The sequence below is a fragment of the Elephas maximus genome, chromosome 6, assembly GCF_024166365.1.
Source record: "Elephas maximus indicus isolate mEleMax1 chromosome 6, mEleMax1 primary haplotype, whole genome shotgun sequence".
Taxonomy (NCBI): domain Eukaryota; kingdom Metazoa; phylum Chordata; class Mammalia; order Proboscidea; family Elephantidae; genus Elephas; species Elephas maximus.
This window is the reverse complement of record NC_064824.1, coordinates 76,661,580-76,686,800: the sequence shown is the minus strand read 5'-3', so window position 1 is coordinate 76,686,800 and position 25,221 is coordinate 76,661,580. Positions and strand designations below refer to the sequence as shown.

Below are 25,221 nucleotides of genomic sequence, written 5' to 3'. Positions count from 1 at the left end.
GCTGAGCTTTTTGTCTTGGCTCTGGAGGGCAACAGATGGATTTGGAAACCAGATTAATCTGTGTGAGGTATATACAATCCTGTAAATAATCCTGTAATAATCACCCACAATCATACCACAGTGGGTATAACTGTTCAGATTTAAGCTCCATGTATTAGAAATAAAATTAAATACTAATCAAGCTAGGATGACCTTGTGGACAGTAGGGTACCATCCCATCTCTGGGTGAGGAAGTGGGAACAAGTTTCTATAATTCTAAAGGGTACAGCTGAAGAACAAAGAGTCTCCTGGGCAAGATCCTCAGTCTCTTTTGCTGTCTATGAAAAGTGCTATAGAGAAGAATTTATTTTTATGCAAATCTGATTCAGTATTTCCACTGCCAAAAGCAAAGTTACCAAAATCAGTTTAATTTTTCTACCTTTAAGTTCTCTGGATACCAAACTATTTGTAATTTTCTTTTCACCTGGTGTTTCCCATTGTTTATGCATTTACAAAACATTTACTTGCTATCTGATTGAACTGACTTACTTAAAAAATTTTGGTATATGTTCAAGGTTATTTTCTTCCATGTATCGTCTTCGAGATCTCTGAAGTTCTTCTACTCTTTGTTTCTCTGCTGCTGCAGCTTCCAAATTTCCTTCTTCCAAAAATCTAAGCAAAGAGCAATTGATCTTTTAATATATTATCCTCTTTTCTGGGAAAAAATAATCTCATGTACACAAAATTACCTTCTGGTTGCTGTAAGTGTAACACTCTGGTAATGTCCTCTCACCCCTGCCCTAGGCACACCGCCTGTTTGTCCATCAATCCACATGCTTTCTGTGTATGTGGTCTGAATTACTGTGTACAGCAATATAATGGTAGGAGTGAAGGATCAGTGATTTGGTCCTTGAAGACTTTTCTTTGCCATTTGGGGCTCTACAACTCGAGGTTTTCAGGATGGCTGGAGGGTCCAGGGTTAGAGCAACATGAAGTAATAACTTGTGCTCCTTTTCCATATTGTCAAGAAGCACTTGTTAACCCAAAAGAATTAAAACTAGGGACTCAATCAGATACTTGTACTCCAGTGTTCACTGCAGCATTATTCACAACAGCCAAAAGGTGGAAACGAGTTAAGTGTCCATCAGCAGATAAATGGATAAACAACATGTGGTAAGTATACATATGATAAAGAGATACAATAAAGCTAAAAGGAAAAATGAAGTCCTGACACATGCTACAACACAGATGAGCCTTGAAAATATTATGCTAACTGAAATAAGTCAGATAAAGGGACAAATATTGTATGATCTCACTTATGTAAAATATCCAGAATGGGCAGATGCATAGAGACTAAAGTTTATTAGTGTTATCAGGGCTGAGAGGAGGGGGAAACATGGAGTGATTACTTAAGGGGTACTGAGGTTTTGTCTGGGGCATGGAAAAACTTTTGGAAATAGTGGTGATGGTTTTATAACATGAATTTAATTAATGTCACTGAACTGTACACTTGATGGTTAAAATGGAGAATTTGTTATATCTATTTTACCACAATTTAAAAAATATGAAACAAAATAACAAAAAAAGCACTTGGTATAGACCATAAAATAGAGGATGATAACTGGCTATCATCCATCTACTTTTAGAAAAATTGAGGGGGGAGGAGTTTTCCTGTTTTATTTGCGAGAATAAAACTGATGGAAAAAAAAAAAAAGGTTAACAGTTGGAAAAAATTACAAAAGGCCAAAGAATAGGAAATGAAATTCAGGAAGGGAATATTAAAATAGAATTGAGAAACAAAAAGCAGATTAAAAAAAAGACCCACTGGTGATTTGCAAATATTTAAATTTCAAAATAAGAGCAAAGGACAGGGATACAATATGATATACATTATACAGGAAGTTATTGATAGATTTGAATGTCAAATCGTGAGACTGCATGTCTGGAGAGAGAACAGAATAGCAGAATATAAGAGATCTGAACAGTTGAACATTCAATACTGAAAACATCTTGGCAGAAGACAGATAAAGTAAAAAAATACACTGGAAACAGGAAACTGACGTAGGTCTGGACAGTGTTTCGTTCTGTTGTATACAGGGTCACTATGCATCAGAACTGACTCGATGACACCTAACAACAACATAGAAATTTTGGAAAAAGTAAGATGAATTCAGTAGGAGTGAAAATATAGGACACAGTGAGTGCAGAATTATGTACAAATAATAAAACATAAGAGCCAGAAGGTATTAAAGTACATCTTACTCATATCCTATGGGATCAAAACCATGTTGGGCATATTCCAGGCTTTCATTCAAAGCATTTCTCAGTGCCCCTGTCACTTCATACTCTTATTATTTAGTTTGAAAGATACTCCATGTTACAGAGTAATAGGAGAAAAGAAGTTAAACAAAAAAACCAGTGGGGAAGAGTGATTTTGTATTTAGTGGAAAGACAGAGTCTATTGAATCTGTAAACCTTTGGTAATTTTTTTTGGGGGGTGAGGAAAGGAGATAAAACTTTTTGTTGAAAAACATCTGTGTTATTTTCCGTGGGGAATATTTTAGTTGAGATAAACAACCTTCTGGTATGATCACCCTATGGATACTGCTTTACCTAGGGTTGTGGTTGTGGTTAGTTGGCGTCGAGTCCATTCTGACTCATGGTAACCCCATGTGTGTGGAGAAGAGCTGCCCTCCATAGGGTTGTCAAGGCTGGAAACTTTCAGCAGCAGATTGCTAAGCCTGTCTACCGAGGTGCCTCTGGGTGGGTTAGAATCTTTCGGCTAGTAGTGGAGCACTTAACTATTTGTGCCAGAATTACTGACTGAATGAATAAATGATGGTGGAGAAGATAATCTCCATGACCTCTGTAGTCCCGTGCTATGACCTATGTACACCTTAAATACCACTGTCGTCCTTACCTCTGATCTGGCCTAAATCGTGCATCTGTCGGTGGAAGGAGGTCTTTCAGCACAGGATCTAACTCATTGAGCTCAATAGCAAACCTTGTGAAGCCATAATAGAGTTCATAGTTGGTTGGCATGGAACCTGGAGGGTGACAGATGGGCTATTGCTGAGAGACAAAAAGGCTTACAGATCTCAGAGAGCTGACTTACCCCTGTGTTTCATTAATACCCACTGTAGTACCAAATTTGTATAGTCATAAACACTACATTATACATGTTTTTCAAGTGAATTAAATCAGTTATATTTTGCTAGGTGGGGAACTTTATGTTACCAGAACTGACAGGTTCATATATGTAATAATAAAATCCAGCTTTCAAAATAAAACTTTACACATATAGTAGTCTCACTGGGTAAACTATTCCATAACTTTTCTTTCAAAAGTTCAGTAGCCTTACTACGTGCAAGCCTGACTTGCTATAAACATTAAGATTTTGCTAGAAATACTTATTTACTTCCCTTTAGAAAAGAAAAACATGAGGTCTAAATTGATTTTTATTGGCACTTTTTAACTAACCCCCTCAAAGGCAAGGCCTTTGTCTGCTTTGCCCATTGATGTATCCAAAGCTCCTAGATCAAAGCCTCATACCTAGTCAGTAGTCAATAAATAGGTGCTGAAATGAATGAACGAACCACTCTACTAGCAGGAATTTAAATGCTCATTTATCTGTCTTAGGAAACCAACATTTAATTTTAAAGTTAGGGATTAACTGACAAAATTCCAATGAGAATAAATGTTTTGTAGAGACTTGTTCCATCTATACTAATCAATTATATGCTACTGTTATTACCAGAACTCTTTTGATGTCTTTTGTTAAATGCCAACATATTGCTGCTTTTTGTTGCTCAAGTGAAGATACGACAGAGAGCAATGGCCCTGAGATTGGAGGGTGCCTGTTTGAGAAATAGCGAAGAGACTGGTGTGGTTAGAGGAGAAGCAAGTAAAAGAGAAATAGGCTATACTATAAGGGAGATAATAGGGGGTTGAGTGTGGAACCTAGAAACTTAGAGAACAGAGGGGCCTCCAAATCTGCAAACAAAATAACAAGAAATGGGCCAGACAGCAGAAAAAAAGCCATTCCCTGAAACAGTGGGGCAGGGTATCTAAAAATAGCCCACAAACTTCTTTAAAGTTGCCTTTCAGAAGCAGCTGGAGAAAACCAGGCCCAGGGACGTGCGCAGAACATCCACCTGTGACCGCTGTGTGACCTCCCACCAGGGGCAGTGAGAGGCTACAGCCCCAGCCAGGGAATTGAACCCAGAGAGCGAGAGACCGCACAGACGCGTCACCCCATAATAAATCCTGCTACGAATCCCAGAGGCTTCCAGGACCGGAGCCATCTTGGAAAGCTGCTGCATGCACACCTTAGTTAACATATCCCTGCCTGTGTCTATGAATAAACATGAATCTTTTCCTGCCAGAGAACTTTTAAAAACTCGGGCCTGTCTTTTGTTCTGTGAGGTGAGGGTATGCGCTGCTCTAGGCCCTCCTCGTCTCCACTTGCAAGCCTCTTCAATAAAACTTTGCTTGTGTGGAAAACTATGTGCCTTACCTGCTCATTCTTGACCAGTGAGAGGCAAGAACCTTATTCCAGTAACAAAAAGATCACTTACTCTGGCGAGTTATTAAATTTGAGGATTATAGATGTTTGCGAGCTTTCCTTTGTTTAATTAAAACAGAGGATAAATAACATCAGGAAGGATTTAAGTTTGATTTCAATTGTCTGAACTTTTTAATAAATATACCTAGCTTTTGAGATGCAGGCATTATACTTAAGAGTGATTTTACATGAAGCCAAAATCTAACTGCCTTTACGCGCCTATGTTTTTATAACATCACTGTTAAAGAAAACAAAAGGTAAACTGCATGGGATGATCTAACATTCACTCCTGGTACCCTCCTGGGGGCAGGACGCACATGCCAGTCTCACCTGGTCTCCAGATGCACTTTGCAGAAGGAGCCACGCCACAGTAGAGCCCTTCATGCCACTTCCCAAACAGCCGGTGCACCACCTTTCCCTCTTGATCCATAACAACACCCTGGACTTCATTCACATTAGAATTCCAATAATTCACCTGGAAAAATCAACCCCCAATTAAGAGTCAATCTCTTCAACAACGCCAAATCTCTACAACTTCTGTATGGGAAATTTTCTTAACCTTGAAGTTACACATTCAAGCCATTTCAAGAAATCTACCTTGAAATGTTTTTTTACAGAAATGGTGGCTTCCTAAGTGTTAGACAGCTAAGCTTTTAAGAAAGGGACGATCTCTACTCTATCATGGTAGCATGAAATAGAGAAGGTTTAGGCTCTATCCTAGTAACCTAATATCAATTTATAGGTTGGTAATTTCTTCCTCAGATCCTTCTGTCTTGTATTTTCCCTTTGTTCATGGATTTTAATGAATTTCAGTTGGCAATTCTGCAGAAGTGGTTTGTGAAATAATTTTCCCAGTATTTGTAAATGGTTAAATTTTATCCTGGGGACCCTGCTTTGGCCCTCTTCCAGCCATGCCCCTCCCAAAGGGGTGAAAAGTCTATGGGTACCTACCCACTTAGAGCCCATGATCCCCCTTCTAGATCAAGCCCAAATACCCAAGACTCTTATTAAATTCTCTGTCCAAATGGCTCAGAACTTATTCCACAGCCTGCACAGGCCTTTTTCTTAGATTCATCCAAGGGCAAACAATCCACCAGTGTATGCACCTTTAGGCCTGAAGGGTGGTCAAGAGGTGGCTCTTTGCAGGGAGTGTGGACAGAGCTTAGATATATGGGCTGGACTGCCTACATATGTGTGTGTGAGGTCCCCTGCAGTGCAGAACAGAGCTGAAAGTGGGAAGAAAAGCGGGCAAGGCCATGGGCCAGGACTGGTTCATCCTGTGTTGCCATGCTTCCAGCACGAAGCTCTGAAGTATCCAACCTGGCCTTGTGGCTTGTGATAAAAGGCATATTCATCAAGGCCAAAGGACAGAACATATTTTCTTTGACATTCTGTAGGCTTAATTCATATATTTTAAAATATTTACACATGTGGTATAGGCACCTCCATTTGTACTCTTGCCCTGGGCTCTGCAAGTATCAATGACAGGCTTAAAATGAAGTTTCTCATAGCCCACAAAACTAAATGCACACATGTACTCTTATCACCAAGTCAGACAAATAATGATCCCAGATCTTCACTTCTAAGCCATCTAATGAGTCTATAAGGAGAAAAAAAAGAACATCTCGAGCTAAAATAAAGACATTAAATTAAAACTAATATGATCTTCCAATACGGTGTAAAAGGATTTAACTAAGGGTTCAATGTTACCTGTTTACCATATGAGAATGTGATCATGAGGGTTCATGTACCACAATGGATTCTGTAGCACACCTAAACAAACATGGAGGTGATACTGAGGGAAAGTGGTGTTCTGTGGGCATTTCTATCCCAAACATCTTTTCTTGTTAATAAAGGCAATGCTTTTTGTTGGACTTATTTGGACTACAATAGCAGCATTTTTGGATAAGGGTTGTGATGAATGGTAGCTATCATCTACATGGCTGCTCTATTCAACTTGACAGAAATTGTCAGGAAATAATAATTACATGATATTTATCTTAAATAAGATCACCTGAATATGTTATAATCAAGCAGGAACAGAATATAAACCAGACTTGTTATGGGCAAAAAGTATTTTCTGGGGTTTTGCTTTTTGAAATGCTAACTTGCTGCTTAATAAAGAAATCATTTCTGTTTTCTGTTTTGAGATGGTGCTTTGTTGAACCTCCATACATAGAGATGCCTTCATGCCTCAAGCAACTCCATCGGTTGATTTTGCTTTCTCAACTAAAATGTCCTTAAGCACCAAAGATACAGGACAAATTCACTTGCTGCTGTTTAAAGGTAATTGTACTACTTCTTCCTCAGTAAGTGTTTTATACTATTTTTCCTACACTATGTTGTATGATGTTATTTACCTTGACAAATGTGAGTTTGCAGATGCAAACACTGCTTTTGGTATTTCTGATGGTGACTTCTCCATAATGCTCTATCCATCTCCTCCCACTGAGAATGTTATGTATGCACGTGGTGACTTTATTCCACACATAGCAATCTCCGTATCTGCTGGTGAAGAAAGAACGTTCATATTGGTTAAAAACAGTGAAGGTCACAAATAGGTATTACTGTATATACTAATGACAATGTTCTGTGATCAAAGCTTCATTTCCCTTATATCTTCCTTGGAAGTTTCTTCGTAGTCACAAATATTTATATGACATGATTCACTCATTCAAGGAAGACTTTCTAGAGGATGTGAGATGTTGTCTAAGATTTGGTGGGATGGATAAAAGGGTATTATGGACTGAGGAAAAGCAACAACAGAAGGCACAAGGGCCAGAAGAGCACAATGCATCTAGGGACCTATGAGCAGTGTGTTACAGGTAAGTGGGTGTGGCAGGCTGCGAGGCTGGAGAGGTGTGCTGAGGCAGAAGAGGGAAGGCCTTAAATGACACACCAAGGAGTCTGCATTTACCTTGCAAGCACTGGGGTTACTGCAGAAGGATTCAAGGTAGAAGGCATGATAGGGTGTGCATTTAAGAAAGGTTACTCTGAGAATGTTGTCTCGTATTTCAAGTTAAGACCAAAGATGTGAATACTTCTTTGGGAAAAGACTGACTAGCATTAACTAAGATGAAACAGATCTAATGCAAATTCCGGAAAGTAAGGTTATGAGAATTTCCGCCAAGGAATGAGATGACAGCTTCAAATCACATTTAGGTTTGCACATTATGTATATTTATGCATATTTTCAAATAAAATGAAATGCTTCTAAATCCTTATAAAATTAATGAATTGCTATGATGCAGGCACTACATATGCACCTGGGAAATATTTCTTCTTTCCAAATTTGCAAATATTGAAAGTTTATTTTGTGTACCTGGGGATACTTTCTTCCCCTCACCTTCCTCCACCAACCCACCAGCAAATTCTGTGATTTAAGAGGAAACAAAAAACAAAACGTAGCAACCAAAAAAAAAAAAAAAGAGAAAGAAACAAAGAACTCAACCTTCCTTCCTTAACAAGATAACTTAGAAATTAAAATAAATAACCCTGGATCTAAAATGAGCTCAAAATTAGAATTATAAATCATATAGAAAAGGGGAATGTTTCACATAAAATGCAAACTAGCACAGTGACTGGAACATGGTAGGTGCCTGTTGTTGACTGATGAATGAGGATGTAAATAGACAAATAGGCAGCTTTGACACATATTCTAACATTCTCATTGATTTTTGGGAACCATTCTCAAAACTTTGGTGAAGTTCGCAGAAGCTTTGAGCATACAGAGAAATGAACCCTTGGCACATTTTGAGATTTAGAAATTTCATTTCTGATTTAGAAAAACAGATAAGAAGCCAAAAGGAAGATGGGACCAACGTACTTGGGAAGCATGACATTCAGTGTTCCAACAGGCAAGATTTCCATTGACTTCCCCCAGAACTTGTTTTTCCATCTGATATCTACACAACATAGGTAGAGGACAAGAAACATGTACATCATGTCTTATCATTTGTTCCGTAAAAAATAACCTTTGTATTACACTTTACCTTTTACAAAGCACTTTCGTAATAAGAATTGATTCCGTATTTTTTTAATTAAAATGACAAGAGGCTGAAGATGGCCCAAGATGAAAAGATTAACTGTGAACCAAAAAAACCTGAATATCTATGTTTCTCTATAATACATGCTCTGTATTTGTTGTCAACTAATAAATCTCAGAAAAGCCTGAAATAATATGTGTGTGTATGCATATTCATATACACATATATACACAGACTGTACTGTGTTTTGGAGCCCTGGTGGCACATTGGTTAAGAGCACTGACTGCTAACCAAAAGGTCAGCAGTTTGAATCCACCAGCTGCTCCTTGGAAACCCTATGGGGCAGTTCTACCCCGTCCTGTAGGATTGCTATGAGTCAGAATCGACTCGACGGCAACAGGTTTGGTTTGATTTTGGTTGTACTGTGCTTTAATATTACAGATAACATTATATGTTCTTACAAATTTTCACTACAAGACAGAAATAGTTAACATAGAGATCACGTATGAGCTGTATAGCAACTGCAGTGTGGCAGTATCATTGATTTATATACATACTTTTTCCCCACGTGGAAGAATTATACAATTTGGGAGAACAGTAAAACAAAATAAAATCTCTAAATATAGATACACAAGATTTATGAGAAAGTGGGATTAACTTAATGTACATGTTCCTACACTAGTTGTTAAGATACAGCTCAGGGCCCAGCACTTTATCTCACATGATGATCTTATGTTTTCCTCTTAAAACTCAAGTTTACCTGTGTATTTATAATAACTGCCCTGTTCCCTTTTCATGAACTAAGGGAGCTTAATGCTGTTGCCACAAAATTTCTGAATGTTTGTCATAACCAGGAAATGATTTACTCTCTTATTTTGGAAGAAGGTACAGTTCTGGTGCTCTATCATTTTGTGTATTTTTTAGGTTGAGGAAATTCCCATAAGAAGAGTTACTCTGTGAGCAATGAAGCACCCTTCAAACTGTGAAGGAACTATTTATACTTAATGGTCAAATTTACATATTTTTTCTTTCCTTTCCAAAAGGGTTTTGTAACTTTTCCTTTTAGGAAAGTTTTTAATATTTGACTGAACACAGGGTATTAAGTAAAGGCTTCAATCCAAACCTCTGAGCCTCAGTGAGTAAATGACCAGAAACTACTGCAATGTTTATCAATCCAAATAGACTGTGACCACTGGTGATATGCCGCAAAGCCTTTGTTCAGGATGAAAATCTCTTTGTACACCCCAAGAAGCAAGAAGGCAACCTGCATAACCTCCATGGTATGGATACAGACAATGAGGCACAATGAGGTAAAGTAATAGCCTTAAGCTGGCAGGGTCAGCATGAACCTCTGCTGTCCCATAAGGCTGTGCCTCCTAGATGAACAATCTCCTCTCTTAAATGACATGGTATCATATTTCAACCTAGAAATTTAATTTCTCAAACTGAACTCAGTGCCAATTGCCAATATTCACTAAGTTCAAAAAGAAAAAACCTAAACACAGTATAATGTACCTTTAGAAATGAGAAACTTTTTCATAGGCTTGTAAAGTTGATTTTCAAATTATAACTAAAATACAAACCTTGCCAAAACACAAAATTCTTTGATTCACAGTGACAGGCAGAAATGGGTGGATGATGGCTAACCTGGTAATTAAAAACAAAAAAAGAAGGCAACAGACATTAGTGTTAAAACTTCCACATATGATAATTTTTTACACCATATATTGGCCACCCTAAAATACTCAATTCATCCATATATATTAGTGAATTATTCTCAAAATGCATAAGTGAATTACTAAATCTTTAACTTTTAAGATGTCATGCTTAAACATGGAGAATTTACAAACATTTAGGCAGATTAGCTAAGTAACTTTTCTGTTAAATGGCATCATAAACCACCCAAAACAGATAGTTCCCTCCTACTATACAGAGACGTCACTCAGTCCAATGGGACTTACCTGTTCTGAGAAAAATCGGAAACCTTTGTCTTCTCTAATGCATTCATAAGTCTCCCCAAGGACAGGGTTGAATGGCTTACTTCCTGCTCTGAAATAGGTGGAGCAATATCCTGAAACTGCAAATGCAGCAATAAGAACCTGTTAAAACATTTAAGAAAGGAAAATAATATAGGAGAGACTATTTCCAGGTCTGTTTGTCCCTTATTACTCTAGATTTTACATGCTCCTTGTCAACGGGCACTGATTTGATGGCCTTTGCTTTTTCTATTATTTTCACAGGATCTTCTGGAACTTAAGGGGGAAAAAAGCTAAAATGAGGCTCCCATAAGGGAATCTGGAGGCAGTTGGGGTCGAGTGTTCTTTATTCATATATCCAGCCAAATTTCATGATCATGAGTGTTGTAGGTTGAATTATGTCCCCCGAAAAGACATGTTCAAGTCCAAATCCCCAATACCTGTGAATGTGTTCTTATTTGGAAATACGGTGTTTACAGAGGTACTCAAGATAAGGTCACAGTAGATTAGGGTAGGCCCTAATCCAATGACAGGTGTCCTTAAAAGAGGGATATTTGGACATAGAGACACAGAGGATAGACGGTGATGTGAAGGTGGAGGCAGGGTTGGAGTGCTAATGTCTAAAAACCAAGGAGTGCCAAGGATTGCTGGAAACAAACCTTGGCTAGGGCGGAGGCATGGGACATTTCTACTTGAGAGCTTCCAAGGAAATTAACCCTAACGACACCTTGATTTTGGGCTTCTGGTCTCCTGAACATTGAGAGACTCAATTTCTGTTGTTTTAAGCCACTCAGTTTATGGTAACTTGTTATGGCAGTCCTAGCAAACTAATACAATGAACATCAGAGTTCAAATATCTGATACTCGGTGTGTAGGTCATGCAGGACGGTTGTGGTGCTGGTGATGAGAGCAAGTAAAGTTTCCCACAGCCACACTGGAATAAAGCCCAGGCCAAAGTACAAACAGGAAATTACTTTCTCAAACCAAAGCTCCTAAACAAATGGGGTATCTTGACATTCAGGGAAAGCTGATAAAGCGAGGCTAACCAGTTCCTGGCAAGTTGATTCTGACTCATGGCAACCCCAAGTGTGTCAGAGTAGAACTAAGCTCCACAGAGTTTTCAATGGATGATTTTTCAGGAGATTGCCAGGCCTTTCTTTTGAGGTGCCACTGAGCGGGTCTGAACTACCAACCTTTCAGTTAGCAGCTGAGCGCATTAACTGTTTGTACCACCAGGGACACCAAAGCGAGGCTAGACATGCATGCCTTAAACCTGTAAGGAATATGATCTTTTACATCCTAACTTTAGAAACCCTCTAAACCAGAGATAAGTCACAAAGCTCACCTGAAACTTTTTGGCCCTGCATGACTTATGCAAACGAACTCTCTTACCTATGTAGTAGGAAAGTTATGCAAAAACCATGTCTCCAAATATATCATCCTAAGGAATTCTGGCTTAGCCCTGGTCTAGGGTTGGCATTGTTTTGTGGCACCGAGTTTATTACCATGCGCTCATAGGGATCGTCGGTCTCCGAGGCCTTGTCCAGGAGCTCACTGTATTCAATTTCCTCACAGAGATGCTGCAGAGTGTTGAGGGGCTCATTTAGCTCCACAGGCATAGAGACTTTAGAAAGGTCTTTGCCAATGTTGTTCCTCAAGATATTCCACAGGTTGATGTTACTGGTGTCAGGACAGGGAGCGGGCAGGCACGTTCGGCGTCCATTTCGGAAAGCCCCCCCCGTAAGCTCCCCATTCAGGACTGGAAGAGGGAGAAAGACAAGAACCACAGTGAAAGATCCTCTGGTTTTCTGATTTCATAAAACCAGAGGGAATTAACCCTTCCGATGGAGCACCCTTCTTAAGCCTTCATCATGCTCTCTCAAGAATAAACTGAATTATTTCAATACAAGGTTGCTAACAAATGTACAAATATCAGTGCAAAGTTTTTAAAACACGATTGGGAAATATTCTCAAATATTATTTAAGAAAAGGTAAGTTAGATTTAAAAATTTAACATTTAAGGATGAAAACTTTTTGCATGAGCAAGAAGTAAAACTTTTTGCTCTTAACCATCTACTTAATACCTTTTTAACCATCTATTTCCACAGAGTTTACAAATATATTGAACAATCAGCTCAAACAGGACACTTAGCGAGGGGAAGAAAATGACTTTGTTAAGTCACCAGAGTTGTAATTTGCTACGTAGACAGAACAACCTGGAAGCTCGAATGATGCATACTTTGCCGAGAAATGTTGTCTGCAACGCTGGTGTTGTCTTCAGATATGTTATCACTCACATCACTGATATAAGACTCATCATCTGAAGCCTAAGGAAGGCAATAGAAGGGATTAGAATTCTCATTCAGTCTTCAAAGCTCTGATAATTAAACACTTAAAAACAAGAAATTATTGTCCAAATGAGAACCAGAGGTCATAGTGAGGAATGTACTTGGCATATATGCAGTGAACGCTTGAGGTTCTACCTCAGCCAGTATATATCAATTGCTAGAAAGCAGCCTTTGTCTTTAAGTAGCTACTTCCTTGTCTTGTTTGGGGAGGCCAGTACATAAACAAAAAACCTTTAAATACAATACAGTAAGAATGTGCACAAAGGAAGGCCCCATGACTCCACCGGGAGGAGTCAGGAGAGACTGCCTAGAGAAATATTTACGCTAGGTGTTGGAGAATTAATATGTTTTCCAATTGTTAGAGACAGATGCACAGGAAGAAGGGAGAGGATCACAAGAGAAACCTTTATTCTCAGAATGGTAAGAAGTTTAGTGTGGCTGGGATGGAGGGTAGAGAACAAGAAGAGAGCCTGGCTGAGAAGGGCTTTTCATGCCACCAAAAAGGCCTCACACATAATCCCTACAGGTCTTTGAAAACCAACAAAAATGCAAGGGAATGAGAGAATTCAATTAGTTTTCAGGAAAATACTTGGTGCCAGTGTAAAGAAAAAGCTAGCAGGGAAAAAGTCTCCAGAGTCATCTGGAAGGCAAAAAACAGGATACTGCATAGATCCCCTTAAGAAATACTGACAGCGTAGATTAAGGTGGTAGCAGTGAGGATGTGGCGGTGAAGCTGTGTATGAGATACAAAAGACCAAACTTGGCCGTTCATCTGGGGAGATGGGAGATTTAGGGAAGAAGAGAAATAAAAAATTAAGCCTACACGTAAGGTCCGTTTTTGAGGAAGATATGGAACTAAAATGAAACCAAAATATACATGAAAATAAGCTTAAAGGACAATGTAAGTCCTAAGAGGAGTCAGAGACAGCAGATAATAAAGTCGGGGCATGAGACAGACCCCACAGGGAGAAATGGGAGCAGCAATGCCTCTACTGCAGGCAAGGCTGCTATTGGTGCTTATTTACTTTCTCTAAAACGGAAACAGCACTCTATTTTTTCTGAACACAAAACCAAAACATTCGTTTTGTAAAAAGTTAGAAATTACATAAGGGTATAAAGATGAATATGAAAATCTCTCAAATCCTGTTACCTAAAGGAAACTACTTTTAACATTTCAGTGGGTATTACTCCCCAATTTTAAAATACCAGTACACATATATAGATATATCTGTCTAAATCTACTGAAAATGAGGATTCATCTACATATTGTCTTCTAGTGTTCTGAATATATTTTCATTATAATAAATATAGTGCTCATGTTTATTTAGAAGAGCAACATATATCATTATATAGTCATAACATTAGGAATTTAACCAGCTTCTAAAGATGGACAACTAGGTGGTTTCCAACTTTTCATTATTATAAACAACACTTGAACATCCTTATAAATATGTGTTTTGTGTATCTGTTTGTCTGATGATTTCATTAAGATTTATTCCTAGGCGTGAAATGCCTGGGCCAAATGGTATGCTCACTTTTAGGCTTTTGTCTCCTGCTGTCAAATTGTTCTCAATTGAGAGCATTCATCTTTCAACCCCCTTGACCACTGTACACTGTTAGTTTTTAAAAATATTGTCTTAGTCATCTAATGCTGCTGTAACAGAAATACAATAAAGTGGATGGCTTTAACAAAGAGAAATTCATTTTCTCACAGTCTAGTTTAGTAGGCTAGTCCAAATTCAGGGCGTCAGTTCCAGGGGGAAGACTTTCTTTCTCTGTTGGCTCTGTAGGAAGGTCTTTCTTCCCCTGGATTGGGAGCTTCTCTGCGCAGCAGCCCCAGGTCTAAAGGACATGCTCTGCTCCTGGTGCTTCTTTCTCGGTGGTATAAGGTCCCCAACTCTCTGCTTGCTTGCTTCCCTTTCCTTTTATCTCTTGTAAGATAAAAGGCGATGCAGGCCAAACCCAGGGAAACTCCCTTTACACTGGATCAAGGATGTGACTTTAGTAAGGGTGTTACGATCCTACCCTAATCCTCTTTAAAATAAAATTACACTCACAAAATGGAGGACAGCTACACAATACCGGGAATCATGGCCTAGCCAAATTGATACACATTTTTGAGGGGACATAATCCAATCCATGACAAATGTCTACCATCTAATAAGGAGCCCTGGTGGCACAGTGGTTAAAGTGCTCAGTTGCCAACCAAAAGGTTGGCAGTTTGAACCCAGCAGCTGCTCTGCAGGAGAAAGATGTGGCAGTCTGTTTCTGTAAAGGTTCAGTCTTGGAAACCCAGTGGGGCAGTGTTACTGACATATAGGGTCACTGTGAGTTGGAATAGACTTGACAGCAATAGGTTTGGTTTGGTTTAACCTACCTGATGAAAGATCTCTTTCTAACATGTGAATTTCATCTTTTATGGATTCTCTTCTCCTATCTTTAACATGTTTTACTACTTTACCATATGTTATATTTTTCCTAGCTTGTAATTTGGGTTTTTAACTTGGCTTATGCTAATTTATTTTTTCAATGTAAAAGTTTTAAATTTGTATATAGTAAAAACAATCAGTCTCTGCTGTTAAGGTTTCTGGATTTATTGTTATTTTTAAAATGAGGGTAGTGGAGAGTTCATATAAATAAGGAGAGAAGAAATGATTGGCAGAATGATTGCATGAATGAATGAATAAATAGCGGTGGTTTTGCTTCTGCACACTGAGCTGCGTTTCAGCAGTCTATAAACAATGCAAAATGAGAATAAAGGCTTTCTCTGATACATATTTTCCTACTGCAATTGGTTCTAAAGAATAGAGTTTTACAGCTCCCGTTAACTGCAATGGAGCTGAAAGCTAAACCACCAGGCTCATGAAAAGCCACCTTCTTAAGCCTGATAAAATAAATAGATAAAAATTCTTCTAAGAGATTGCTCTGCAAAAGCTAAGTAGACTCAGTTTCATTAGAGGAGACAAATGCCTGCCTGAACCAAATTCACGTTGCATGAATGTTTATTGTTTGAACATTTGTTAGGAAAATACTCATGTTTATCCTACAAAAAGCTATTTATTCCTCTTGAATTTTCAATCTCTCTCAAATTGATACATCATAGAAAAAATCATAGAATTAAATGAGGTAAATACATGGTATTGCATTGTAAGGTATGCAAGTGCTATTTGGAGTTAATTAGTGGGTCCAAGAGGGATTCCGACACCACTCACTCTTCTTTCCCTTCCTAGAGGCACTTTCACGAAAGTGGTGATTTTTTTATGGATGGATGAACTTAGAACATGGTAAAATTAAATATATCTAGATAGATGATAGACTAATAGATACATAGATAGTAAAAATAACAAGAGACCAGCTACTAATTGTAAAGAGTCTTTGGTCAGGTGGATCAATGGTACATAGATTCTTCTGTTTGCCATTTCTTCTTGCTTCTGATAAGACTTGACATTATAGTTCGAAAAATGGTGCCATGAATAAAAGAAGTTGCTTTGATTAAAAAAAAAAAAAAAAGTTAGGGGGCAGGAGGAAATGGTAGTTTGAAATTTTAGGCAGGGCAACCAAGGTAGGCTTCACTGAAGGTGACTTTCTAGTAAAGGACTGAAGCGAGTGAGGTTGCTGACATGTGGATATTGGGCAGAAGAGCATTCTAGCTAAGGTGGATGCACATGGTGAGGCCCAATCGCCTTTGGCAGCTGTACTGCAGAGGATCCAGTCTGAGCCTCTATGCAGCTGCTGCTAGGATTCACACACATATAGTAAACTAACCAGGTGGGCTTGCCAAAAGTCTGTGAGTGTGAAGATTTGAAGAGCCTTCTGGGGTGACCTCATCATTTAGGAGAGTCGGGCAGATACTGCTGACCCAACAATAAAGGCTCTTAGCCGAAGTAGAGGAGCAGCTCTGAGAACACCCTGAGTCTGTCACTTGAGTCCGTGTCCTGGTCCAGCCCCTTCAAGTACTTAAGACTGAGTGTTATGATAAAGGAAGAAGTTTTAAGTAAAAACAGTTATTTCATGAAAATCTGTAAGACACAGGGCATAAGGGACAGGTGTGCAAGTCAGTTCTTTCTAGTGTGGGTTATAGATGAGTCACTCTCCCTATTCCAGCAAGGGATACAAGGTGTCTTTAGCAAATTGAGAATTCCAGGATCACTCCTTTGGCCTCTGGGAGGCTCCAGAAGAATAGAAGTGGCATGAGATGAGGCTGCAGCTGTCTATGGGCATGGCTCAGATACAAGGACCTTTGTATGAAAGCTGAGGAGTTCAGATTGCTATTCTCAGGACACTGGGAAACTGGGACATGACCAGGTTTGTATTTTAGAAAGATTAATCAGGGTACCCAGTGGAAAATGGATTGGAGGGGGCAAGATGGGAAACAGGAAAAACCAGTTATGGGACTGACAGGGTAATCAAAGTGGGGAGAAGATGGGGGGTTGAACTGGAGCAGTGGCAGTGAAGCTGAAGGGAAATGCATGGATCTAAGAATACTCAGATGACAGAAGGTACAGAATCAGATGAGTAAATCAATGTGGGTGATGGGAGTAATGAGAGAAGGAGTGAAGGAAAATACCCAGGTATTTGATGCAAACACTTGGGTAGAAGAGTACTGATATAGGCAACATGAGGAGTATGTGCAGGGTTGTTTTTTTTCTGGTGTGTATATGTAAGGGGTTTGTTGATTAATTATTTTTTTAGATGTGTTGAATTAGAGATTCTGGGGGAACACCAGGTGGCAATGTCCAACAGGCAGCTGGTTATATGGATTTGGAGCTGATTCTCCTCCCTTCCTCTCTAGACCTGCTCTCTCCTTGAGCTTCAGACTTCAATACCCAGATGCCCACCAGATAACGCCACGAAGAGGCCTAATAAACTCATGATGCCTCAAAAGTGAACGTATCATTGCCATGTACCCCTGCCGTGCACCTCTACATGCCTCCTTCTACCACTAGGTTCTTTTTCCTCCCTCACCTCCAAGGAAGGTGCACCACCATCTTGCTTAGATACCTATAGTAACCTGATTCACATCCTATTCATTTCTGTATCACCCCACTAGTACCTTGGCACCCCAGTCAAGTGAGACCCAACAACCTGGAAATAGGGGGGATTGGGTGCTTTCAGAGAGATAAGCTATAAAGTCAACAGATGATGGGTCAGAGTCCAGACCTGCAGAGTCTAATTTGACTGTAACCTGACTGAAAATGGAAGAAGCAATGGGAGCTTAGAAAAGAAACAGTCAGAAAAGGAAATGCTGGTTAACATGCTTCCAGTATGGCGGTTCCAGTTGAGGAGAGGTAGTGGCCTGGCTCAAGACACAGATAACCAGTCCGCTGGTAGGGGTATCCCTGTAGTGGAGACAGAAGCAAGGAGCCAGTGTATCTTTATCCTCCTAGCCACTGTGTTCACTCAGCTCACTTTTCCTGCTGTGTCTCATTCTGTGCTCACCAAGCAACCTGCCTGTCATGCACATTTGCCTACAGGGAAAGAAGCACTAATCAGCAAGCATGGCTATTCTATCCATCTCCTATCAGTTATCATTATAATTGATTAAACTGGCACTCAGCCTGTGAAGGGGAGTCTCTGTGAACCTGCTATTTTATCACTTGACATCTGAGAGGCAGGGGCAAACCTTGGTACATTAACAAATTCAGTGCCTGATACAGGAATTCTATTTTACCTTTCTCGTATTATAAAAGTGATGTACGTTCATTATTTCTTTCTCTTTTCTACTTTGTTTTTGTTTTTAAAATCACTCGTAATTCCAAACATCCAAAAACAACTACGACTAACTGTCAGGATGTTTCCTTCCAATTTCTTTTCCAGGCACGTGGAAAAAACATTTAGCAACTATTTCATTTCCTTTTTATACGAATGCAGAACAGATTCTGCAATCCTAAGTGACAAAATTCCTAATCGACTCTGTGAGAAAGGGTTTCAGCTGCTTCCTCTATTAAAAAGAAAAACGCCTACTTGACTAAATTTCAGTAATGTCTATAACCTGAACAAGGAAGAACATCCCTGCTTCCATGATCTTGCCAAGACTCATGGGCATTAAGAGCAATCCAATAAAGCTTTCATGGTAGCTGGTGGTTAACTGCCAAAACCCACAATTATTCAACTAGCTGTATACTAGACATTATCCTCCTAAGTGTAAATCCACATCTTGAGCAAGAATATACGTATGGTGACATTCTAATTTTCTCATTCTTTCTACAGTTATAAGATAGACTTCTATAAAGAACTCTGTGATCAACTATCTGATTACTCTGACATATGGATCATACAAGAAAGTCAGAACAAATGTTTGATTCTTTCCTTTTATTCACCCAATTTAAGAGTAACAAGGTAGTATCCAGACTGATAAGTGCCCAGTAAATGGGAGTCAATATAGTTTTCATGCTTTTGGCTTTGCTAAAATTTGGACATCTTACTATGATGCCAAAAAAAAAAAAAAGTCCAGTCATACTTTCTTCAACCCAAACTTATGATCATGAGTAGTTGTGGGTGACATGTCATAGAACCTTACTTCATTCTCTGATGAGCTTGCAGAGAGGAGCACCTCTTGGGCATCGAAGAACTCAGAGACAGATTCTGACATGGAGAGGCGGCTCTCATTGGCTACTTGCTGTGACAAGGGGAGACTAACATGGATTTGCTCACCAGCCTAGAGAAGAGAAAAGCACATAGTTTAATCATTTTTCTGTTTTAGAAAAGCTATTCATTCGTAGCATGATGCCAAGTATCTGGAGAAATCCACACTGTGCATTCAAAGAGTGGTGAGCACAAGTAATTTTCACTTGCAGCTCAATCTTGACCACAGCCTAAGTCTTCTTCCAGTATGTCTAAAGAATCCACAAGGCAGAGTAGGAAGGAATAGGTACTGTGATTTGATTTTAAATCTCTGTCCAACTGATATTAAGTGGAATTTCATAGTTTGAGCCCCTATCAATCTGCTAAATTGATTGTGGAGGTAAGTTCATTCTCTTATTCTCAGGTCTAACACTACTAGTCATATTCTAGACATTATACTAAACCTCAAGAAGTATGTGTAGAAACTACTAGAGACATGCTAACAAAACAATCTACAAGTCTAAATTTTGAGGCAAAGTATATAAAAGTTATTGTCCAATTTGATCAGGAATTTTAACCAATGAAACATATAAACAGAGTATTGAACCTCATTTCAAACTGTATTTTTATTAAATAAGTGATAAATATTGTTTTCAAGGCATCTATCTAAATTTCAATCGTAAAAACATGTAAGAGATGTATAGTAGATATTTCTGTGCAGTAGATATTTCTTTACAGGTTGTGAAGAGGAATCCAACTGAGACTATTTTAAAATTTTTAAATGGCAACTCTTTAGAGCTACTTCTAAAGATTTTGGGTGTTAGGTGTAATGACAGATCACAGCACTCGTGGAAATGAACAGGCATAGAGTGGGCAACTTAAGTTAAAGAGAAGCTGTCTTGGGATGATATTTCCTAAGCAGTTAGAGGGTAGAACCCTTGCACCTGTAGATTTCTTGCTGCAAATACGGCCTCAGTATTAGTTAAAACTCTTCCCTTGTTACATGTATCACTCAATATGAGGCTCTAATATTACTGCTGAAAAGTGTAAAACTTCACAGATATAAAATAATTGTTCTGTCAAGGGTCATAAACAAAATTATACATTTAAGTCTTGTCCAAATACTGAGTATTCTTCTATCCCATTTCCATTTCTTCAATCTGAAAAATAGGAAATGGCATAATAATAGCACCGACCTCAGAGGGTCACTGGGAGAATTACATGAGCTAATACACGTAAAGTGGTTAATACAGTACCTAGCACACAGCATATGTACATTTGACAAGTATTAGCTATTAATTATCATTATCAGTAGTAGCTGTAGTAGCACCATTAGTATTAGCAAGGTCAAGTGCCTTCTCTTCTTAAACGGAGCTTTCAAAAGAAACCTTAAGAAAACTTTTATTTGGCACCTTCTCAAGTAAAAATGATTTTTTCAACATTTCATTGACCATTTGGGGATAATGAACATTAAAAATGAAGACTGAAGACAGACACAGAAAATTCACAAGCAGCATAGATATATAAGCAAAAATTTAGCAGCATCATGTGAACACAGGAATAAATAAAAATCAGCACTGATCACCCAGAATAAATGATATCAAGCACATGAATGTTCTTCACTCCAAAGAATACAAATGTGTATGTGGGGAATCTTATCAACAGTGAAAGAGCTGTATAAAAATAAAAATGTGCAGTAAATTTAGAGGCTACAGAGTAAGTACTCAACATCTATTAAAAATCAGTCTTACCTCATCAGGGCTAGGAATAATATTTACACTGACAACCTGCTCACAAATAATAGACTCTGAATGTATTCTGTTCAACCGACTCCTTAGTTCAGCATTCTGGTTGAGTGCCTTGAAATAACAAAAATTGCACATGAAACTTCAAATTAATAAGCAAGCATAAAACAAAACAAGTACACAGGTACAACTTAGACAACAAATTCTCTGATGTTCTCAGCTGTTAACTTTTGGAGTCATCATAGGCCAGAACCTACTGGTAAGAAGGAAATAAATGGCTCAGAATTAAGGAATTCAAAATTTGTTTTATAAGATTACTATTTAGTAGCTTAGTGGGCTGAAAGAGTTTATGTATTTGATAAAACTGATTTATTTCATTCTTTTCCCCTTAGATTCAGGCCCATTATATCCAAGCCCAGTCTACCACCACACATATATTACTTTTTGCAGCCTGGGAGAAGATCTGTTAGGTACGAAAACTGTTGATTCTTTCAATTTCTTATTCTACTTTCCAAAGTTTGGGAGTTGTTTCAAAGTGGGATAGCTATCTTAAAAATTATTTGGAAATGGAACGGGCAATGAGCTGGCTTTAGTTTATAGAAGTATATTTTAGTCTGATGAAAGAAAACAGCTATATCTTCATGTTCCAGGTAGCTGATGTTCCAGGAGCACAGAATTAACACATGACAGAGCAGGAGAACTAACTCACGTGCAGATGAAAAAGTGCCTTCACTCAACAGTGTAGATGCTGACAACCACAACAAAAAATGTAAAAATGAAAGTAAACTGATCCCAAGTTACCTACATCATACTACTTTCAACAAGCCTGTCATCAGTAAAACATGACATGCTATAACACAATTTAGTAGGTACAGCCATTGTATTTATTACGAGAACAGCTGTACATAAACATGGACCCTGTGGACAAAGGTACAGTGAATCCTCAGGGAATAGACTTCTCAGTGATACATGTTTCATTTACATAATACAGATGCACCTAACTGGAGTTACATCAAGCCTCAAAAAAAAAACCTATGTGAGGACAAGATTCTGTAAGAAGTTGGGCCATGTCTGATTGCTGCTTTTCTTCCCATTAAAACTAGCAATTGGAAGATGGAGATGTGTGTTTCAGAGAATGGAAGGTCAATGTAGGGCTTATTAAAGAGCATCTGCCCCAGGGAGTGGGCATTGTTTTTCTTCATACAGAGTCAATGAATACACTAACCCCTACATATGTAAATATGAGATCCTAACGGCATCTCCGCACCTATTAAAACAGCCAGGGTAGATACAAAAGCAGCTTAACTTTCCACTTGCACTGAGAAGTGCACAGTCCTTGAGCACAGAACATAGAACAGCCTAGCCCCACCCGCCACGTGCAACTGTGATTCCTGCTTCTTCTTTCCCTTCAACCCAACATTCGCTTTTTGAACACTGAAAACTGTTCATTCACAGCTTTTGGCTTTTGTTTAAAGTCTGTAGACCTTATTGGAGGAGTAGCAGAGTGCGCACAGCTTTGCATACCTAAGACATTTCTATAACCTTTGCCTTAATTCTCTAGACAGGTCTGCAAGTTTGGGCTCTGGCCATTTGCTAGTGTCACAAACACAGAAACAAGCACTTGCCTCAAATCCATGTTGGGATGAGGTGACACATGAACAAGCAAGCAAACACGCAATGCAATGGGAGGATGTACTCAAAATAAGAGTATTTTTATATGAACAAAGGATCTCTGGTGGCGCAGTGGTTAAGTGCCTGTCTACTTCTCTGTGGGAGAAAGATGTGGCAGTCTGCTTCCATAAAGATTACAACCTTGGAAACCCTATGGGGCAGTTCTACTGGCCCAAAGGTCGTTATGAGTTGGAATCAACTCCACAGCAAATAGTTTATAAGAACAGCAGTGGGGTAAAGGAAGGAGGGGAGATAAAGCTTGAAGACCTGGAACTTCAGTTACACAATACATGATACACTCTTCATCTTTATGGAGGAAGGGTATGAACTGGAGCCCTTTTCTGGATGGTGGCAGCAATGATTTCAGAGAGAATTTTAAGAGTGAAAAATGCCCAGTTTGTAAAATACGTCAAATAACACACCTAATCTGGTAAGCTGTCAAACAGTGATGGACTAAAGGTGGATACAGAGTCTACAGTCGTTAAATTTGGGAATAGAAGGAAATACAGATCTGGCTAGCTGAGAAAACAGGGAAGTGTTAGAAAAAAAAGTGATTACATTTTTAGTATACACCATGTGCTCCAAAAGAAGAATCCTATTATCTTTACATCTTGCAAAAGTGCTCAGGAGCATTTTTCCTGGTACAAAATCTCAAACACTTGGAATTAAAAGATAAAATAAAATAAAAAACTGCCTTACTCCGGTCCTTCGTGACTATAATAAATAGGCTTATTTATTCTTCTGTGATTTTTTTTGCCCACAAATATAATGAGATCTTAGTTGTTTAAATCTTTGGAACCTGATATATTTTTGCTGCCTTGTAAATGTCAGCTGCTAACTGGAAAGGTTGGTGGTTTGAGCGCACCAGCTGCTCCTCAGGAGAAAAGACCTGGGGATCTGCTCCCATTAAGATTTCAGCCTAGGAAACCCTATGGGGCAATTCTACTCTGTCTTATAGGCTCTCTGAGTCGGAATCGACTCAATGGCATACAACAACAAAAACAACCACCTTGTAAACGTTAAGGCCTCACGGTCAGTTGCCTGGTGGTTTTAAGTGCAGAATCACAGTCTTGGCCTGAAGGTTACCATTCAAACCTCTACTCATGGTTCCTCCATAGTGAATGCACCTTCTATTGTCCCTGGAACAACAGAATTAACAAAACAACCCCACAAAAACTCAAAGGCAAGGATAGATAATTGTTCTTCACAGTGAGAGTTTTAAACATAGCTTTGCCATTTGTAAGGCAAACTGCAGAATTGTTTAGTCTGGATATTTTTTTTAAAAAGCAGATTCTCCTTTAAGCTCTCATCTAATCCAATATTCGTTAAATGTGCTCCTGACCACAGGTGTTTGCGTGGGGGGGGGGGTGGTACACGAGACAAACTCTGGCCTTAATTTCAATAGGGAATGAGCTATAATTTTTAAAGGAATTATTTTTTTTCATAATATATATGCAGTGGTAGAATAAAAGTTGTTACTTAGTACAAAAAACACAGAAATAAATACTGTTCCAATTCTGGCAACCCCTATGGTGGAAACTGTAAGCAGACAACCAAGCATGCAACAGCCCATTTCTGAACATCTTTCTGGGGCTGGCCTCTCTCCTTTTGCCTTGATCACACAGATGGTTTGAAGTTTTTTACAATGAAGTGTCATGAGCTTTGTGGTGCCGCTCTTAGGCATTGCTCAGGACCACATTTAATATTTCCCTTCCTGAAACGCAACTATTTTCCTATATAATGATATCATGGAAACCTCGGGAACATGGAGGAATATAAGTATTTTCAGTGAAATGATGCCAGTGTTAATTAACATAAAAGGCCCCAGAAACTGGCAGAAAGAACATAGGGAATGTACTCCAGGAGGGTGAACAGTGTTGAGGCAAGGAAAAAGGAGGCAGGTCACCAGCCACTCACATTAGCCTGTGAGCGAGAAAAGCTATGAAGACTTGTCAGTAATAACATTGTTCTATTAGTTGCATAAAGGAGGCTTGGTGGCGCAGTGGTTAAGCACCAACTGCTAATCAAAAGGTCAGTGGTTTGAACCCAACAGTGGCTCCGAAGGAGAAAGATGTGGCAGTTTGTTCCTTAAAAACTACAGCCTTGGAAACCCTATGGGGCAGTTATACTCTGTTCCATAAGGTTACCATGAGTCAGAATCAACTCCACAGCAATGGGTATTAGTTGCATATAGGACCAAAGGCCTTCTAGAGAGGGAGCACCTTGATGATAGGAACCGTGCCTAGATTCTTTACTACACAGGTTCTGTGCTTATTCTCACTCCGTGCTTTCGTCAGTGAGCTCAGACTACACTAAAACTCTCCATGACACTTTCATTTCCTCATGCCTGGTATTCCTTGATAGGGATATGAATCAGACTCAACTCGA

The 25,221-nt window shown here is 38.9% G+C and overlaps 1 protein-coding gene across 9 annotated transcripts in view; it reads right to left on the bottom strand.

Annotated features, from left to right (window-relative positions):
• The window catches only part of OSBPL6 (oxysterol binding protein like 6), a 110,614-nt gene that overhangs the window by 798 nt on the left and 84,595 nt on the right, over positions 1–25,221 (bottom strand). For 4 of the 9 annotated variants that reach the window (XM_049887530.1, XM_049887532.1, XM_049887534.1 and 1 more), the window contains 11 exons: positions 21,169–21,276; positions 19,374–19,511; positions 12,745–12,832; positions 12,011–12,264; positions 10,491–10,628; positions 10,113–10,176; positions 8,370–8,448; positions 6,904–7,048; positions 4,874–5,018; positions 2,900–3,026; positions 529–651 (listed from right to left, as the gene is read on the bottom strand). In XM_049887530.1, coding sequence (XP_049743487.1) covers positions 529–651; positions 2,900–3,026; positions 4,874–5,018; positions 6,904–7,048; positions 8,370–8,448; positions 10,113–10,176; positions 10,491–10,628; positions 12,011–12,264; positions 12,745–12,832; positions 19,374–19,511; positions 21,169–21,276 — 1,409 coding nt within the window. Of the gene's footprint in view, positions 1–528; positions 652–2,899; positions 3,027–4,873; positions 5,019–6,903; positions 7,052–8,369; positions 8,449–10,112; positions 10,177–10,490; positions 10,629–12,010; positions 12,265–12,744; positions 12,833–19,373; positions 19,512–21,168; positions 21,277–25,221 lie in introns of all 9 variants that reach the window. The other 5 variants (XM_049887529.1, XM_049887531.1, XM_049887533.1 and 2 more) reach the window with 3 other exon arrangements.